Source organism: Microcaecilia unicolor, chromosome 3 (assembly GCF_901765095.1).
Source record: "Microcaecilia unicolor chromosome 3, aMicUni1.1, whole genome shotgun sequence".
Lineage (NCBI taxonomy): Eukaryota > Metazoa > Chordata > Amphibia > Gymnophiona > Siphonopidae > Microcaecilia > Microcaecilia unicolor.
In genome coordinates, this window is record NC_044033.1 from 178,905,151 (window position 1) to 178,923,476 (window position 18,326).

At 41.6% G+C, this 18,326-nt stretch overlaps 1 protein-coding gene across 1 annotated transcript in view; it reads right to left on the reverse strand.

Annotated features, from left to right (window-relative positions):
• The window catches only part of LRP1 (LDL receptor related protein 1), a 612,781-nt gene that overhangs the window by 170,663 nt on the left and 423,792 nt on the right, over positions 1-18,326 (reverse strand). Inside the window, exons 42-43 of the mRNA XM_030196646.1 lie at positions 3,494-3,683; positions 64-268 (exon numbers count right to left, since the gene is read on the reverse strand). Coding sequence (XP_030052506.1) covers positions 64-268; positions 3,494-3,683 — 395 coding nt within the window. The remainder of the gene's footprint in view (positions 1-63; positions 269-3,493; positions 3,684-18,326) is intronic.

Sequence of the window (18,326 nt, forward strand, 5' to 3'; positions counted from 1 at the left end):
GGGCAAAAGGTTTCTACATTCACTAGCACAAAGTTCCAGTGCTTTGATGCACTTTGAACTCACGTATCGCCGTGAACCATCATATTCGCACCGCTCGATCTTATCCAGGGTGGCATCGGAGAAGTAGATCTTTTCAGCCTTGTGATCGATGGCGAGGCCATTGGGTGTCCGGATATCCTTGTCAATAATGATCACAACGTTACCCCCAGAGAGTGTGGCCCTCATGATGCTGGGGTGCTGCTCATTCCAGTTGGTCCAGAACATTAAACTATGGGAAGACAATACACGAAACAAAACCAGAAATCAAAACATGGGCAAACAATAGCACACTGCTAAAATTCAAATCTTCAAAAGTTTACCAGCATCAATGTGGAGCGGACTCTTTGGTGCAAATGTTACTAGCAGCAGCAGAGATTTGAAATTGAGAAGATGGGTAACTGTTTATCACTACGAATAAGGGAGCTAAAACTTAACTGCAAGTTCAAAAGCAACAGCCCTACCACTTACCCAAAAGGCACACTATCTACTGGTCAAGTAATGGAAGTATCAATCAGCATTCCTTGCCATTAGCTCTTGCTCACTGTGATGCTAGGGGAGAGGCAGTATTTGTTTTTAAACTGAAGAGGAAGAATCCAATCACCTTTAGGATGACCCAGGCCCAAACAATCTCAACTGAATCATCTCTCTACACAGTGGTGACAATGACCGCTGCCTCAACCCCATGACAAACTGCTAGCTGCTACAGAACAATGAAGTCACTTTAGAAGGCTTATGCAGCATCTAACAATAGTCATATTTACAAGTGCTAGTTACAAGCATAGATGTCGCAGGACACAGAGATTTAAAGGGGAGTGTTTTAAGTGTGATTCTGGGGAGATTCAAGAAAATACAGTGCACTCCATTTAAGTGCACGTCGGATAAGCGCATGCCTCTGTTTAACTGCATGCCGTACTTCGGTCCCGTTTTTGGCACCATCAATTTCTATGGGGACAAACCGGTTTAGCGCACCACTGGTAAGTGCAAGATTCTCTTATATGCATGGTTTAAGACCGTTCTCCTCTGCAGGAAAGACTCTGGCTACTCTTCTTTTCAACGTGTTTTTTGTGAAAAGGCTGTTGCCAATGAAGTGCCAAGTAAATACACACATATTTGCTGGTGTCTTCATATATGCATTTTAGAAAAGGCTTCACAGTCAGTAGAGACATTTGACAGGGTCTGCGCAACACAGTTAGTGCAGTAAACATGGCACTGGTTGCTGACGGCCAGGGTGCCAAAACCTATCGTGAGTACCACTCTACCGCTTCATGTGCTGTTTCTGTCTGTATATGCAGGTTTGTTGCCTTTAAAATAGCTCCTTTCAGTTTTGCCCACTGCAGTTCTACTTCCTTCAGCTGTTCCCATACAACTAACTCTTCCTTAAGATATTCCCCCATCTTGACAAATTTAGGGGTCCTTTTACAAAGGTGCGCTGAAAAATTGCTTGCGGTAGAGGTGTGGGTTTTGGGTGCGTGCCGATCCATTTTTTAGCGCACCTGTTAAAAAAAAGGCCTCTTTTTTTTGCCGAAAATGGATGTGTGGCAAAATCAAAATTGCCACGTGTCCATTTTGGGTCTGAGACCTTACCGCCAGCCATTGACCTAGCAATAAAGAATCTGGGCAGTAATGACCTACACACATCAAATACCACTTGGCACGTGTCCGTTACGCACGCCAGAAAATAAAAAATATTTTTCAGATGCGTGTAGCGGACGCGCCAAAATTGAAATTACCGCAAGGGCCATGTGGTAACCGGGTGGTAACTCCAATTTGGCGCGTGTTCAGCGAGCATAGGTGCCTACGCAGCTTAGTAAAAGGGCCTCTTAATTCTTTTGAAGTCTAGAACCTTTAATCTTCAGTCTTGAATAAGTCCTCTCTTCCTGTGTCTTAATATACACCATTTGGTGATAACTAAATTCCAAATGTGATTTGATGAGATTCTTCTATCCCCTTAAATCCCACTTATTAGTAGCTCAAAGTGGGTAACAAAGTAAAATAAAGAATTGTAACTTAAAAATCAATTAAGAAAAATCTTTTTAACAAATAAGTCTTTACACTCTTACAAAATGAAAAATAACTAAAAGAGCTTTGAAGTTCAATAGGAAGTGAGAGCCAGAGATAGGAAGTCTGATAGCAAAAGGATATCTCCCAAATCTTTTTATATCTAACATTTGAACCGGAAGGTAAAAATCAGACAAAAAGGATCTCTAACTCTCGAGATGCCAAGAACAAAAGGAAAAGAAACTAAAGAAATAATCTGGGGATATACCATCAAACATTTTAAAAATTATATAGGCCAACTTAAATAAAACTCTCAAATGAATAGGAAGCCAAGAGAAGCAGAAGAACGACCAGACTTTTTGAGACCAAGGATAAGTTTAGCAGCCGTATTCTGTGACAACTGTAACTTAAAATGCAATTTTACGGTAAGAGGCGAATAAAAAGCATTATGATAACCAAATGATCGCCCACCTTAACTGCCAGTTCCTCCCTGACTCCACCCACAGACCACCCGGGTACAAACTGCTCAGTACCACACGGTCAGACGGGATATTCAACAGCACTGTGTGGTTAAGTGTCACTGAATATCCAGAGACAGAGGGGTTTAAGAGACCTTCACTAATCCAACCATCTGGCAGACCTCCCGGTGACGTTATCATGTCTCTTTCCATTTTCCGAAGTAGCACAGAGGGAAGTTTCGAACCTGAGACAATTTGTTACAGACTCAGGATCCAGCTTTTACAGCATAGCAGCACCATTGTAACCCAGGACCCTGCTTTTACAGTCTTGGTTTATGCATTGTTTGAGGGGTTCCCATCATTTTCCGTATTATCCAACTTTTCACTTACCCGACAACGGGTCAGTCCCGTTTACGTCAGATAATCAAGACTTTACTGTATATCAAGTCTGTGAATAAAGAATCCAGAGACAATGTCTAACTGGTTCCATGTTCCATGGACAGTCTTGTGCACATACCCTTTCTGTGTTTTCAGAGCTGTTGAATTTTGAAGAATACTACAGTAGACAAGTGTTTAACTCTGCTGAAAACTAGTGCAAAATGCAGCAGAAATATCATGAAATCCCAAAAAACTACAGGAGATTTGGCATGAACTTGATGAGAAATCACATGTACATTCATTTGACTCTATCTTTTATAATCAACTGACTGGAATGGAGGTTCAGCTTCTGGACAGTGTCAGGCATGCTGGGTTCTGGGGGACCAGATGAGAGGGGTGGAAGGAGGTGGGATTGCTGATAAAAAGGGGAACATCCACAGCTGGATGAGAAAGAATGGTCATGGTGCCAAAGGCTCAAAGTCAGTTCCAAATTCACAAGAAGCCCAGAGGAAGAGGAGGAGGAGGAGGAGGAGGAGGAGGAGGAGAAGACTGCTGGTCCAAAAAAACAAGTGAATGCATACAGAGTAAATGCACTTGCAAGTCTCAGATTTTGCACTCACTTCTGACATTCATCCAGTACAAATGCTCGAGGATGATCGTCCCCTGACATGGTGACAACTGTATCCCTATCAAAGGCTCCATGCCGGCTCTGGTTCACAGTGTGACGAGTAATGGTGGAAGTGGTATAACTTGTCCAGTATAATGTATCCCATCCTCTGTGGTAGGCCAAGCCCTCTACTGACCCAACATCTAAGAAAAAGCAAGAAAGAGAAAAATTAAAAGCCATTCTCTTATTTTCATCTCAATAGGTCACCAATTTAAACACCACAAAAAATGTAGTCAGTTTCACAGGAGTTTATAATTCTACTCCATTCACAAATGCAGCGAAAACTGCAGACACAGTTAATGAAATTTAGTACATACCAAAGAAAACAGAACACTGAACAGAAAAATGAATGTACTCACCCCCTCATCCTTACAGATCGTGTCTCTGGAACAGGACTGGCACAACTGTCTGGTAAAATATGAGGGAAGGTTGCACTGTGGGACGGTGTGTGCATGTGTCAGGGAAGTTTGCACTGTTGGGCAGCGTGCGCACGTGTCAGGGAAGTTTGCACTGTGGGGCGACGTGCACACGTGTCAGGGAAGTTTGCACTGTGGGGCAGAGTGTGTATGTGTTTCTGTGTGAGTGGGAAGCTTGCTCTGCAGCTGCTTTTACTGTACCGTGTTCTGTGGATCAATGGAGCACCTCAGCTGGCAATTTAACTAGTTATTGTATAAAACCAAACCCCTCAATGTTCAGGCTGCAACAGTCAATGGTTTCGTAGCCGCTGAATCTACCCAAATATTCAATGCTGGGGTCATGTCAACTGCTGACCCAAAAGTTATTTGGGTGCCAGTTGATATTCAGTGCCAACACCCGCATAGCTAAGTGAACGACAGGACGGCCTTTTGTACGGTCCTATCTGCCCACCAGCCCATGCAGATCCTGACCCTGAATATGGCCGATGCCAGCATAACTGGCAGCTCCTCCCCAAATCCACCCACAGACCACCCGGGTACAAACTGCTCAGTGACGAAATTCTGCAGCACTGTGTGGTTAAGTGGCGTTGGATATCCAGAAATAGAGGGGTTTAAGTGAACAGGACCCTCACCTGCCTGCTTAAACCTTGTTGAATATCAGTTACACTTTGATACTGTAAACCGCTGTGACATGTCCTTGAATTGTGGTATATTAAGCCTGTGAATAAAGAATCCAGAGACAATGTCCAACTGGTTCCATGATCTGGTAAGCTTCTATCTTGTTGTTATTGTTCTAATTGTTGGAATGTAATTGTATTTTACATGCATTGCCTGTCACCTATTATTTCTCTGTGATTACTCTGTGACCTCTGATGTGAATTACTTAGAGAGGTCACATAGCTATGCAACTTCCTGTTGGGGGTTAGATGCAGCAGATGCAGCACATGGAGCACATGGAGCTCATGATCTCTCCTAACCTGAGAGGATCTATGGTGGTGTGAGCATCCATTACCATCTAAGCACATGGAAGGAGCTGATAATACAAATGTATAGTAATATGTATATATAAGCCTGTCTGATTATAATCTAACTACAAACTGTGAGTAAACAGATGTTTTGTTACTTCAACTTTAAAGTGACTCAGCAGTGAATTATTCAGGGGTGAATGAGAGAGAGATGAAGAAAGAAATTAACATTTCTAAAGCTGAAGCTGTGTGTACTAAAATCTGCTAATTATTTACTACAAATAATCCAACAAAAGGGTTATGGGCCCAGGGCCAGGAATTGAAAAAGAAGAGAAATATTACCAGGCAGAAAAAAGGGCCACATTTTTCTCTTAAGTTTTAAAGGAAAGATTCAGTCTGTCTCTCTCTCCCCCCACACAGCAGACAGAAGGCTAAGAAAATGGCTGAGGGAAGAAATTCACCATTGTTCTATTCTCTCAAGGTGCCTAGATTAACTGAGTTTAATTATCAGCAGTGGGAACTAAGATTCATATGTCTCCTTCGAGCAAAAAGATTAGATATATGCTTAGACCAAGACAGAACAGCTGAAAATATGGCTGAATGGGACAATGCAAACTATTATGTGAAGTGCATGCTTTTGGAAGCTCTCTCAGAGAAACAAGCCATATTAGTGGAGGGAAAAGATACACCAAAGGACATTTTATATAAACTGAGAACTATGTATGCAACTACATATGCAAAGCAGCAACCAATTTGGCTGGCAGAGTTGAATGAAACCAAATTAAGGGATAAAAGTAAATGTAATGATCACATTATGCATCTTATGTCTTCATTTCAAAAGTTAGAACTTTCTGGAATTCCCATGTGTGATGCATTGAAAAGAGCATTTCTTTTTACCTCACTATCAAAGAAGTTTGATGTTTTTAGGTCTGTAAATGAGGCCATTGAAGGGCAATCTTTTGAACAGACAACATCAAAACTAAGGCAGGAATGCATAATAAATGATTCTGAGGAGATGTGTTCTCAAAGCAAGTCAGAGAGAAATGAAACAAATTTCTTGGCAAAGAACAGAGGAAGGCGGAGCTATGGGAAAACTCCACCCAAGGGCAAGCTGATTTGCTACTCATGTGGAAAGGAGGGACATGTATCTAAATGGTGTAAGGAAACACAAAACACTCCCTCTAGCTCACCTAAGCCAATGGAACTAAAGAATTTTCAAACCAGGAAATGTATGAAGGACAAAGATAAACACAAGGGTTTTCTAATGGCAGAAAAATCTTTGACTATGGTAAATAATAATTCAAATGAAAGTACTTGGATTTTGGATTCAGGGAGCACATGCCATTTAACCAATTGTAAGGATTTCTTTCAGGAAATGTGTCCAGAGGAAGGTATTCTTAAAACTGCAAACGCAGGGACTGCTAAGATCCAAGCAAGAGGCATTGGATTCTTAAAATGCAAAGTGTCTAATGAAGTTAAAGAAATTCCTGTAAGTGATGTCTTGTATATTCCCCAAGCAGTTTGCAATATGCTTAGTGTATCTACATTAGATAAGAAGGGATTTGCGATTCATTTTGAAAACAGTAAGTGCACAATCTCTAAAAATGATGAAGTGTATGCTGAAGCTTTTATGCATAATGATGTTTATAAACTGAGCATTTCAGGTGAAGCCTCACATATGGCGCAAGTAAGGAAGAATGATGGTAAATGTAGTCTGGAAATCTGGCACCGCCGCCTGGGACATCGTGATTCTAAGGTGATCCAGGATCTTTACAGTAAGCAACTGGCCACCGGCATTCAGATAAGTGCAGATGCTGGTAAAATTGAGAAATGCATAGACTGTGTTACTCAAAAAGGTGTGAGACCCTCATTTCCTGCATACACAGGAAATAGGAGTAATAAAGTGCTGGACTTAATACACAGTGACTTATGTGGACCGTTTAATATCCCATCATTGGGAAATAACAGATTTGTGCTAATATTCTTGGATGATTTCTCTAGATATTGTGTGGCCTATTTGCTGAAAGAAAAAAGTCAAGTCACAGACATGCTGAAGAAATACGTAGCCATGGTGAGCAACAAATTTGAAAGAAAACCAAAGGTTCTTCAGACCGACAATGGTGGTGAGTTCACTTCACAAAGCATGCGCACATTTCTAGAACAAGAAGGCATTCAACATATCACAACAGTAGCTTATACACCAGAGCAAAATTCTGTTGCAGAGAGAAAATTTAGGTCACTTGTGGAAATGACCAGATGTATGCTGTCAGATAGCAATCTCCCTAAAAGACTATGGGGGGAAGCCATTCTCACAGCAGTGTACCTACAAAACAGAATGCCAACTAAAGGCGCTGAGCGCACACCACATGAGACATGGCATGGTAGGAAGCCAAACCTGTCACACATAAGAACATTTGGAAGTACAGCATATGCTCATGTACCAAAGCAAAGAAGGCATAAGCTGGATTCCACAACAGAAAGGGGCATTTTAGTTGGCTATGCTCCAGGACACAAAGGATATAGAATTTTGAATCTGAAAACTGGCATTGTTGGCATAAGACATGTTACATATTTTGATGAAAACAAAAGGGTTGATAAAGGCTGGATTATCCCAGATGAGCCTTATCATCCAGAATATGAAACTAGAACCATAATAGACATGCCAGTGTATATAAATGCCATACCAAGGCAGATGTCTGAAAGCAACTCACCTGTATCTAACGAGGAACAGGCAGAGGAAACAGACACAGAAAGGATCATTGAAGAAGACAGTACAGTTGGAGAAGGGGAATCAATTGGAGAAGAACTCTCAGATTTAGAGGATGCGGAAAGGTCAGACCAACCTATTGTCAGACGCTCATCCAGGGAAAACAAAGGTGTTCCACCCCCAAGACTGTCTTACCTAACAAAGTCAGCAGAAGCTCAAGAGCCCTTAACATGGGATGAGATTGAGAAAATGCCAGCAGAAGAAGCTGCTGAATGGCATAAAGCTGCACAAGAAGAAATTGATGCATTGGATAAAAATAATACTTGGATTCTTACAAAATTACCTCCTGGCAAGAAAGCTATAGGATGCAAATGGGTATTCAAGTTAAAAAGGAATGCACAAGGAAAAGTGGAAAGGTATAAAGCCAGATTAGTGGCAAAGGGATATCTTCAAAAATATGGAGAAGATTTTGATGAAGTGTTTGCACCTGTAGTGAAACACACGACAATAAGAACACTTCTGAGCATTGCAGTCTCAAAAGGCATGCAAGTCAACCACATTGATGTGAAAACAGCGTTTCTTCACGGAGATATAACTGAAGACTTGTACATGGAACAACCAACAGGTTTCATAAATACAAAACAAAGACAGCTAGTGTGTAAATTAAACAAAGGTCTTTATGGATTAAAGCAAAGTGCAAAATGTTGGAATGATAAATTGCATGAAATATTGACAAATTTAGGATTTAAGCAAGGTGAAGCAGATAAATGTTTGTACACTAGGTGCACAAATGGACAATATGCATACATTTTAGCTTTTGTTGATGATCTGCTCATTGCAAGCAAAAGTGAGCAAGAGTACAAGGACATTGTAAAGTGTTTAAACCTCAATGTTGAGATAAAAGAACTTGGAAATGTGTCATACTATCTTGGTATAGAAATTGAGAAACAAAATGATGGTTCTTATCTTCTAAGCCAGAAGCAGAAAATAAATGAGCTTATTGAAAGTTTAGGTATGCAAGATGCCCAAGTTGTAAGCACTCCCATGATCACTGATTTTCTGATGGATGAAACAGTAAGAGAACCTTTACCAGATAACATCCAATATAGATCAGCCATAGGTAAGCTTTTATATCTAGCTACCACATACAGGGCTGATATAGCAAATGCAGTAGGAATTTTGAGCAGAAGGGTCAGCTCACCTACCAAATCAGATTGGACTGCAGTTAAAAGGATGGTAAGGTATTTAAAGGGTACCATTGATTGTAAATTAAAGATTTCAGCCAATAGTAATCCAAAACTAATATGTTACTGTGATTCAGATTGGGCAGGGGATCATTCTGATTATAAATCCACAAGTGGATATGTGTTTATGTATGGAAATGTACAAATTTCATGGGCCAGTCATAAACAAAGTATTGTGAGTTTGTCTTCTACAGAAGCTGAATACGTGGCCGTATCGGAAGCGTGCAGAGAACTGATGTGGATTGAAAAACTTTTGCTGGATTTCGGAATAGCTGAAAAGAGACCAATCCAGATAATGGAAGATAATCAGAGCTGCATCCGACTGTCACAGAATGACAAGGTTCAGTCACGCACCAAGCACATCGCAACGAAATACCACAACGTGCGAGAGTTGGCGAAAGAAGGGGTCATCAGTCTACACTATTGTCACACCAGTGAGATGACAGCTGACATCATGACCAAACCGTTACCCAGAGAACATTTTGTGAATTTGCGTATAAAGCTTGGACTTTGTATGAATAAATAATTGCATGACAGTTATGCATGAGAAGGGGTTTGTTGGAATGTAATTGTATTTTACATGCATTGCCTGTCACCTATTATTTCTCTGTGATTACTCTGTGACCTCTGATGTGAATTACTTAGAGAGGTCACATAGCTATGCAACTTCCTGTTGGGGGTTAGATGCAGCAGATGCAGCACATGGAGCACATGGAGCTCATGATCTCTCCTAACCTGAGAGGATCTATGGTGGTGTGAGCATCCATTACCATCTAAGCACATGGAAGGAGCTGATAATACAAATGTATAGTAATATGTATATATAAGCCTGTCTGATTATAATCTAACTACAAACTGTGAGTAAACAGATGTTTTGTTACTTCAACTTTAAAGTGACTCAGCAGTGAATTATTCAGGGGTGAATGAGAGAGAGATGAAGAAAGAAATTAACATTTCTAAAGCTGAAGCTGTGTGTACTAAAATCTGCTAATTATTTACTACAAATAATCCAACACTAATTAGCCTGGTAATTTTTTCTGTTTTTAAACACACTCCTTCCCTTGCCTGCAGCTCCATCCTCCACGAGTCCCAGTCGGGCTTCCGACCTGCCCACAGCACTGAAACAGTTCTTCTAACCTTAATATCTAAATTCAAACTTGAAATAGCAAACGGATACAACATCCTCCTCTTACAATTTGACTTATCCAGCGCTTTTGACATGGTTGACCATTCAATCCTTACCAAACTCTTGGACAAACTTGGGATCGGTGGAAACATTATCAACTGGATTAATAACTTCATTACTACCAGATCCTATCAAGTCAAAGGAGCTACAAATCTATCATCCCATGGTCATCAGAATGTGGAGTACCACAGGGATCTCCACTCTCCCCGATACTTTTCAACCTTATGATGATCCCCTTCGCCAGAATACTAACCAAACATGGTCTAAATCCTTTCATTTATGCCGATGACGTCACCATATATATCCCCTTTAAATTCAATCTATCTGAAATCCACGACAAAATCAATACTGCCATTACCACTCTAACCTCCTGAACTAATGCTTTTAAAATGAAATTAAATAAAGAAAAAACGCAGTGCCTGGTTCTCTCTTCCCAATACTCCCCTTATCTCCCGACTACTCTCAACACCCCTGATGTCAAACTCCCCATATCTGACAACTTAAAGATACTAGGAGTAACGATAGACAGCCATTTATCTTTTGATAACCACGCTAAACTCACCACGAAGAAAATGTTTAATATGATGTGGATATTGAAACGAGTGAAGCCTTATCTCCCACTCAACACTTTCCGGAACCTGATACAGTCTACTGTTATTACCCACGCCGACTACTGCAACAGTGGCTTTTTAGGATGCAAAACCCAAATACTGAAGAGACTCCAAACTGCCCAAAACACGGCTGCCAGACTTATTTTTGGCAAATCAAAATTCGAAAGTGCATCACCTCTTCGAGCAAAGCTTCACTGGCTCCCCATCAAAGAAAGAATAAATTTTAAGATAAACACAGTGACCCACAAGATCATCCACGGTGAATCCCCTGGCTACATGAATGAACTGATCGACCTCCCTGCTAGAAACAGATCTATTTCTTCATGAACTTATCTTAACCTACACCTTCCCAATTGTAGAGGAATTAAATACAAGACCTACTACGCATCCAGTTTCTCCTTTTTGGGCAGCCAGCTTTGGAACGCTATACCCAGACCAATCCGATTAATAAACGACTTCTTGCCCTTTAGAAAAATGCTGAAAACTCATCTCTTTAAGCAAGCCTACCCAAATGCCCCAACCTAATCTTGCCAACTTCCACTCCCAATTCTGTTCTGACTTAAATACCAACCTCCCATCCTTCTCTTTCCATCTCTCCTTAATTTTATCCCTCCTTACCCTTTCTCCCAAATTACACTATCCTATCCTGTCTACCCTCTTTTATCCTAGTCATATATTATCTAGTTCAACTAATCATACACTACTAAGCCCAACTTTACATTGTTTTACTACTGTTTTATTAAAATTTTATTAACTTTGTATTTCAAATTACTATGTAAGCCGCATTGAGTCTGCATTGTGTGGGAAAGCGCGGGGTACAAATGTAATAATAATAACTATTTGAATCTGGGAGGTGCATGCACTGGCTGCAGCCTACAGATTTTGGTGATGTGCAGTGGCCAAGACTCCCCTCTTCCCCCAATCACAGAGACCATCCCACGTCAGGACTCTCAGTCTACACTCAGGATATGAAGTTGGGTGCTTGGCAGGGCCACTGGGTCAGTGAACTGGCCCAGAAACTAGTTAATTAATGCTACAGTGATTTCATCCTAGCAAACAGCAAAACAGAAACTGAGAAAAATGAAACCAGATAAAGACCATATGGCCCTATCCAGTTTGCCCTTCCATTACATCTATTATCCCTTCCTCTCCCTTACAGGTCCTATGTACTTGTCAAATAACCAGGGCATCAGACTTTGAGACACACTTAACACTAATGTGTAGGTAACTGCTTAAACCTACAGCGGACAAGAGGGCTGAACAAATATTGTAAGAACCACAAGCTATCACTGGAATGAATGATATATATACAACCGTTGCTTTCACCTGAGAAAACAGCTTTAATCACCTTCACTGGTGGAGGCTAAGCTAATTATTATAAGGTGACTATAAAAATGTCCAAAAATGCACGTATTTTATAAAGGCATTCCAGAAGTATTTCTACTGGAGAAAGGTCAGGGTGCCCATTTTATCTAAGGCCTTTATGAAATAGATATGCTGGGTCCAAGATGGCAGACGAGTGAGTTGTGAGGAAGGGACCTCTGCCCTATCTGGCTGTTCATTTTGCTTTGCCAGACTCTCCTCTGTGATACAGAAGAGGAAGAACTGGGCTGAGCCCTGCAGCCCAGCTCTAGTACCTGTGTTTGCACAGATGAGGCTGGAGCGCTTTGGCATCTCTGTCCCGGTCTGGAGGTGCAGCCGCTTTGGCCAGAACTGTATGCAGACTGATGCTCTAAAGAGAAGTTGCTCAGCCCTGAAGCAAGGATGGCTCCACCACAAGCTGAAAGCATTTTTCACTAGAGGTATCAGGCGAGTTCCCACCGGGACAGTTCCCACCCACCAATTCCCCCCTGGGACAATTCCCACCTAGGACAGACAATTCCCCCCAGGACAATTCCAACTTAAGGGGACAATTCCCAGCAAGGACTCCCCCCCCCCCCCATCCCCTGGACATTTTCCACCCTTCCTAGCCTGTAGCTTCTTTCTTGTATTGGGTCCCTTAAGTCCTGGTGGTGCTTTTTTTTATGGCGTCTGAAACGAGGTTAGAGCAGAATATGGATGTACACAGAGGACGTATGATAACGGAATAACTTCATAGGTAAAATAGTAATTTCTTATAAATTGTAATCAGTGTGTCATTTTGAGGGACTGAATTAGGTTGAAACCTAGTTTGGGGGGGGTGTGGGGGGGCATTGCCCCCCCCCCCCCCCCACATGAACTGCACTTTGTATTTATTTATTTATTTATGACAGTTAGATCCCAGATTAAACATGAATTAGGTTCAAACCTAGTTTGGGGTGTGGGGGGGCATTGCCCCCCCCCCCCCCCCCCCACATAAACTGCATGTCTACAAGGGGAAAGGGATGTGTAAAAGATAATGATGTGGGGGGGGGGGGGGGGAGGGTGTACTGGCCTCCCAAATGACGTGGAAGAGAAAAGGGAGGGAGATTATTTGTCCTAGTGTGTTTTCTGAGTGGGAATTGTCCTCCCTGGTGTGGTGGGAATTGGTTCAGTGGGATTTGTCCTGGGTGGGAATTGTCCAGATGAGAACTGACCTAGAACCCCACTAGGAGGAGGTATACGGACACCTTTGCGCAAGGAGCTGGAAGCAGAGCTAAGTACTAGAGGGGCCCTCTGATGGCTGATTCTTATCCTGTAAAGCCGAAGTTGAGAGCAGAGAGGGCCTAGTAAGAACTTTTGGGTGTGCCTGCTTTTCTCAAAGGAGAAGACTAGCACTTCCAAGGTGCTACAGGTGATAGACCAGTTGTTGTGGCCTGCGAGTCACTCTGGGATGTCTATCTTCTTTTGTTGGCTATTTTAACAAAATTTAGCTAATGTTTCTAGACAGTAGAAGATCAGGTTTGAACATTGGATCAGCATGGCATTAGGTTGGAGACTTGTGCATTTGGAGTGTATGAACTCAACATGGCCTAGAACGGAGACAGACATTTTACACTGGAAATCAGAGTAAGCTGAAAACCAGTTGAGAAGGCAAAGCTTGATATTTTTTAACTTCCCTGTTCCCACCAGTTGAAATGGTACAGAAGTACTTTATGGAGAGCTTACTAATGATTGTTGAGATATTACTGCCAGTGGTGAGGGTGGAGCATCTGTCTGTACCAAGAGGTGGGTAGAAGTTCTTTGTCTAGTCAGCAGGCGGGAACTCAAGCAGCTTTGAATCTGACTGGGTTTTTGGAGTTATTTTTAACATGGTGGATCGCCCTTCTGGTAACTTCTGTTCTTGACCTGGACCCAAATACAATCCTACGTCTATATTTCTGGGATAAGAAGGAACATTTTGGGGGTTTGCTATTCATATACTTCCTGATTTGTCAAATGGAACACAAAAGAGAAGATAGAGCTTCTTGGTGCTTAAGCCAAAGGTCCTAACCCTAGGTGTTAACTTTAATTTGAAATGTTCTTGTAATTGCTTTCTTATTTTTAAGTGGGTGGGGGGTAGACATTGTTTTAGTTAAACAGCTTATTGAATTCTTGAGTTGTAGGCTGGCTACATAGCACTTTTTTGATAATGCTCTCAAAGGTATATTTTGTTTTCCTTATTTTTATTTCCGTTGGCCTCTCTGGTTTGTGGTCGAACGTAAAACGTGTGATGGTTAATCTGATTTATTATGTTTACTATATGTCCTTTTTCCTGCTGTCACTCTAGATTGACGTCATTCTAATTTGATAGTGTGATAAAAAGAATAGGTATGCTTTGGGAAATTTCTACAGGTGCCCTGTTATAAAATTACCCCCCCCCCCTCTTAATTGGTAATAGCACTCACATGGGGAGTTCAGAGCTCTTTACAGAGGTTACTGTGACAAGAGTTCAGCTAATCCTGAACAAGAGAAATACACTATTACCACAGTGTTTACCCAATCAATTAAACAGACCTGCTGGAATCACAAAGATAAGGTCACAGAAGTGTAGACTACCAGTTCTAGGCTGTAATCACAAGATTACCATTTGTCCTATATACTCAACTGAAAATATTTTGTTAATAAGATGTTATTTTCTAAGCTTCCTTTCAGATTATATGTTTTCAGCATAAGCTGCACATCACATGGATCTCTGCACAGGTTTTTTTGATTTTATTCCAGTGAAGAAAATTGTTTCTTATAATGTATTTCAGCCCCAAAATCAACACCAGTCATTGGCTTGCTTATATGTAATGCAATGAGCTACATACTCTTCATGCCAAATACCACCTTTAACTAGTTGAATTCATTTCAACTACCAACCAAGTGTACGTGCTGACACACTACCGAATGGAGTATGATTCTCTGAATCCTAAAGCTTTACCAATAAATCAGGAACATTTGCAGAAAAAGTGGGTTAGAATATGTACTGAAGAATTATAGTCTTATTTCCAGTACTGCCTGCCACAAAGAACAACAAATATGGAAGCAGATAAAGATTTTCAGACTCATCCAGTCTCATGAGAACATGAAATGTGTCGTGCTGGGCTTTCTCAATGACAAATTCAAGTCAAAAACACCTGGCAGAACCCAAAGAGCAGCTACATTGCTTGTTGCTCATTCTCAAGGATAAGTGGTGGCTTCCCCAAAACTATCTCACCAATAATGGTTTATGGACTTTTCCTCCAGAAACTTGACACCCTTTTTAAATCCAGCTAGGCTAACTACCTTGACCATATGTTCCGTAAACCTATTCTACAGCTTGTGTGGCGAGTGAAAAAACCTCTTTCTATGATTAGTTTTAAATGCACTACCTATTTCATAGAGTGTCCCTTAGTATTACTACTATTCCCTACAAACCTGTTTCATTCTACTCATGATTCCCTTCTCAGTTGTCTACTCCAGTGTTTCCCAAGTCTGGTCCTGGAGTACCCCTTGTAGTCAGGGTTTCAGGATATCCACAATGAGTATGTATGAAAGAGATTTGCATATAATGGAGGTAGTGTAGGCACATCAAGTTCATGCATATTAATTTGCATATAATGGAGGCAGTGTATGCAAATCAAGTTCTTCCTTAAAATCGAGCGTGGTACCGGAAGATTGGAGGGTGGTCAATGTAACGACGATTTTTAAAAAAGGATCCAGAGGAGATCCGGGAAATTATAGACCGGTGAGTCTGACGTCGGTGCCAGGCAAAATGGTAGAGACTATTAACAAGAACAAAATTGCAGAGCATATTCAAAAGCATGGATTAATGAGACAAAGCCAACATGGATTTAGTGAAGGGAAATCTTGCCTCACCAATCTACTACATTTCTTTGAAGGGGTGAACAAACATGTGGATAAAGGTTAGCCGGTTGGTACTGTGTATCTGGATTTTCAGAAGGTGTTTGACAAAGTACCTCGTGAAAGACTCCAGAGGAAACTGGAGAGTCATGGGATAGGAGGTAGTGTTCTATTGTGGATTAAAAACTGGATAAAAGAGAAAGCAGAGTAGGGTTAAATGGTCAGTATTCTCAATGGAGAAAGGTAGTTAGTGGGGTTCCCCAGGGGTCTGTGCTGGGACCGCTGCTTTTTAACATATTTATAAATGACCTAGACATGGGAGTAACTACTGAGGTAATTAAATTTGCTGATGACACAAAGTTATTCAAAGTCGTTAAATCGCAGGAGGATTGTGAAAAATTACTAGCGGACCTTACGAGACTGGGCATCCAAATGGCAGATGACGTTTAATGTGAGCAAGTGCAAAATGATGCATGTGGGAAAGAGGAACCCGAATTATAGCTACGTCATGCAAGGTTCCACATTAGGCGTCAAAGACCAAGAAAGGGATCTAGGTGTCGTCGTTGATACATTGAAACCTTCTGCTCAGTGTGCTGCTGCGTCTAAGAAAGCAAATAGAATGTTAGGTATTATTAGGAAAGGAATGGAAAACAAAAATGAGGATGTTATAATGTCTTTGTATCGCTCCATGGTGCGACCGCACCTTGAATACTGTGTGCAATTCTGGTCGCCGCATCTCAAAAAAGATATAGCGGAATTAGAAAACTTACAGAGAAGGGCGACGAAAATGATAAAGGGAATGGGACGACTTCCCTATGAGGAAAGGCTAAAGCGGCTACGGCTCTTCAGCTTGGAGAAAAGGCGGCTGAGGGGAGATATGATAGAGGTCTATAAAATAATGAGTGGAGTTGAACGGGTAGATGTGAAGCGTCTGTTTACGCTTTCCAAAAATACTAGGACTAGGGGGCATGCGATGGGAGAAGGCAGGTTATAGAAACATAACATTAGCATAACAATACAGTAATCTGGCATCCTCTGAGTTGCCCTGGAGGAGCAAGGTCACCTGGAAAGGAGAGTATCATCTTGGTGTGACAGGAACTGATCTTGTAGCCAGGACCTGCCTTCCAAGTTATGCAGTATCATCTAGCATCGAGGATATGTCTCTAGGTGCATGTGGTCCACAAAAAAAAAAAGATAAAAACCAAAAAGTCCTACAGGTCACAAAAACAAAGCACTGTGGGAATGACCAACAAACAAAGGAGGGTGATCCACCACAAAAATGTCCTTTATTATGATAAATCACTTAAATCTTTGATGGTTAGGTGCATGTGGACTCGACATGGGCTGTATTTGAGCACTATCAGGAGTCCGTGAGTACTGAGAACGTATGGATAGAGTAAAACGTATGCAATCTTACTATACAGTAGTGCGGTGTTGTGTCTCTGTTGTGCAATGGGAAAATAAATCTCAAACAATGATTCTGGTAGCTCGACGGGCATTCCTTCAGGAGCTGTCGTGCAGTATAAGTTGATTCAGTCATTAGGAATGTACATAGCTGGGTGGCTTGTGGTCATGACGATCACTTAGTAAATTGTCTGCTTAATGCAAAGGAAAGGGACCTCATATGACACCTGGTAAGATGCCAGCTGTCAAAGTACATTTGGCAACCAGTGGCATAGAAAAGTGCAGAAGAGAAGTTGTGGAAGCCAAAATTAAAATTGTGGGTAGAAAATTGAATCCAGAACCTCAGGGTAGCATTCTTAGAAATGCTTTCCATTCCACATACCATGCCTCAGAGAATAGCTGAGCCTTGACATCTTGTGTATGGACTTCAGATTTGTTGGGAACTGGACAGTGCTTTGACAGACGGGGAGCTCATTCTGAAAGGGGTGGGCTCCACATTAACAAGGGTGGAACCCAGGTGCTGGCACTAACATTTATTTATTTATTTACCTGTACTTGCCTGCATATCTCCCACAGAAAACTGTCTGGCACTGAATCCACTCAGGCCCAGATGCACAAAACCTAACGAGCCCACAACTTGCGTTTTAAACTGGTTCCAGCCAGTTTAAAACGCAAGTAGTTCACCCCGGGCATGCACTAAGGGCATTTTCCCTGCCAAAGTAGCAGGCAACGAAAACGGAATGCAAATGATTGAAAAGCTATTATAATGAGCTGCAGTACCGTTGCAGCCCATTATAATCAGATGCACTACCGTTTTTTCGATTCCCTTACCGTAGGAACCCTAACGAGATGTCTGACCTCTTGTTAGGGCTCCTGTGAGGGAATCGGAAATGAAAAGGGCCCCCAAAAAAGGTAAAAAAGAAAAAAAAAAAAAAGCAGGGAGCGCATGTGAGGGGCGTCCTTTAAGGACGTACTCTCCCTGCGCTTGTGAGAGACGGTTTTTTTCCCCGCAGTTTTTTGCTCTGCCGGCGCTCGTGTTTTTTTCCCC